At 56.5% G+C, this 1,439-nt stretch overlaps 1 protein-coding gene across 1 annotated transcript; it reads right to left on the bottom strand.

The window, feature by feature from the left end:
* Positions 1-824: 824 nt before the first annotated feature.
* On the bottom strand, positions 825-1,408 carry LOC102258620 (immunoglobulin omega chain). The gene is made up of 2 exons (XM_005869835.2): positions 1,300-1,408; positions 825-1,198 (listed from the first exon to the last, which is right to left on the bottom strand). The coding sequence occupies exons 1-2, from the start codon at positions 1,343-1,345 to the stop codon at positions 825-827; spliced, it is 420 nt and encodes a 139-aa protein (XP_005869897.1). The 5' UTR covers positions 1,346-1,408.
* Positions 1,409-1,439: the final 31 nt, after the last annotated feature.

Here is a 1,439-nt window from a genome sequence, read left to right as displayed (position 1 = left end):
ATGGGGCAGACGCTCAATGCAGAATTGCCCCCTGGTGGTCGTGAGCTCCCACAGTGGGAGCGTGGCTCAGGCGGAAGCCAGGCTCAGGGGAGCAGGCCTAAGCCGTCAGTAGAACATTCCCTGAGTGCTCCCGGACTGTGAGAGGGGACAAGCTGGGCTGAGGGACACCCCCTCCAGTGCACGATTTTCGTGCACCAGGCCTCTAGTTTTAAATAGAACTGTACCTACTGTACTTTCTGACTCATTATCCTATTTTAGTGACAAATGTGAGATTGTGATGTGTGTGCAGATGTGGTGGACGACCTTGCAATTGAACGCAGAAACCCTCACATCCTCACTGAATGGACACCACAGCAGGAACTTGTCCCTTTGCCATGAAACCCTCACATGAGGATGGAGTTGAGCTGAGGAGTCGAGGGAGAGGAAGAGGTGAGGGAGGCAGCAGCAGAGGAGGGAAGAGGAAGAGGGAGGGTGTCACTGAGAGTCTGAGCTGTTTGTGAGCAACCTTCTGTGGGTTTGTTCAGGGAAGAAATTGGTTGTGTGTATGAACAAAGTGAACATGAACATCTCAGATATGATGGGTCAGTAGTGACACAGGTTTCACACACATGACATTAATCTGTGGGGGAGCATGGCTGTCTGGGTGACCATGTGTACTTGCAGACACAGGATGTGAGCTGATAGGAAACACACGCTGGTCACGGCCCTGGCCCCGGCACAGGCTCCTGCACCCTTGTCACTCCCTGGGGGACGTGCGGACCTTTTGCTCTGAAGAGTTGACTCTGCATGGGCTCCTGGGATTGACACCCAAGGGCAGACAGTCATCACCTCTGTGCCAGGGGTTTTGGTCTCACTTCCTCGTCATCTGAATCACTGTGAGCACCGCTATGATATGCAGCACAGTAATAGTCAGCCTCTTCCTCAGGCTGCAGCCCCGAGATGGTCAGGAGCCCCGCATTGGTCGAGGCATCTTTGGATCCAGAAAAGCGGCTGGGGACCCCAGAGCCCTGATCCTTATTTGAGTCTGAGTAGTAGGCCAGTAGGTACCGGGGACGGCTCCCAGGCTTCTGCTGGTACCAGGATATCCAGTAGCTGCCAACATTGAAGCCACTGCTCAGGGTGCAGGTGAGTCTGGCTGTGGCTCCCGGAGATGCAGAGAGGGAGGGCGGCTGAGTCAGCACAGGCTGGGAGAGGGACCCTGCGGACACAGACACTTGTCAGGGATGGGCAGGGACAAGGGGACATTTCCCAGGAGACTGAGCAGGAAGGGAAGAAGCCTGGTCCCAGGCCTGTCCCTACCTGTGCAGTGAGAGAGGAGCGCGAGGAGCAGAGGAGTCCAGGCCATGGTGCTCACAGCCCTGAGCCCACAGTGGGGCTGGGCTGCCCAGGCCTCCTTTTCTCCCCCACCCTCTGCCAGAGGAGGGGCTGCCATGCAAATG

This window comes from Myotis brandtii, unplaced genomic scaffold (genome assembly GCF_000412655.1).
Source record: "Myotis brandtii unplaced genomic scaffold, ASM41265v1 scaffold303, whole genome shotgun sequence".
In the NCBI taxonomy this organism is placed as follows: Eukaryota; Metazoa; Chordata; class Mammalia; order Chiroptera; family Vespertilionidae; genus Myotis; species Myotis brandtii.
This window is presented reverse-complemented; position numbering and strand designations above follow the sequence as displayed.

Bases quoted from the DNA above. Each gene is read 5' to 3' on its own strand.
- LOC102258620 (XM_005869835.2), bottom strand. From the start codon at position 1,345: ATGGCCTGGACTCCTCTGCTCCTCGCGCTCCTCTCTCACTGCACAG. The intron at 1,199-1,299 runs GTAGGGACAGGC...CTGTGTCCGCAG, and splicing joins GCTCCTCTCTCACTGCACAG to GGTCCCTCTCCCAGCCTGTG.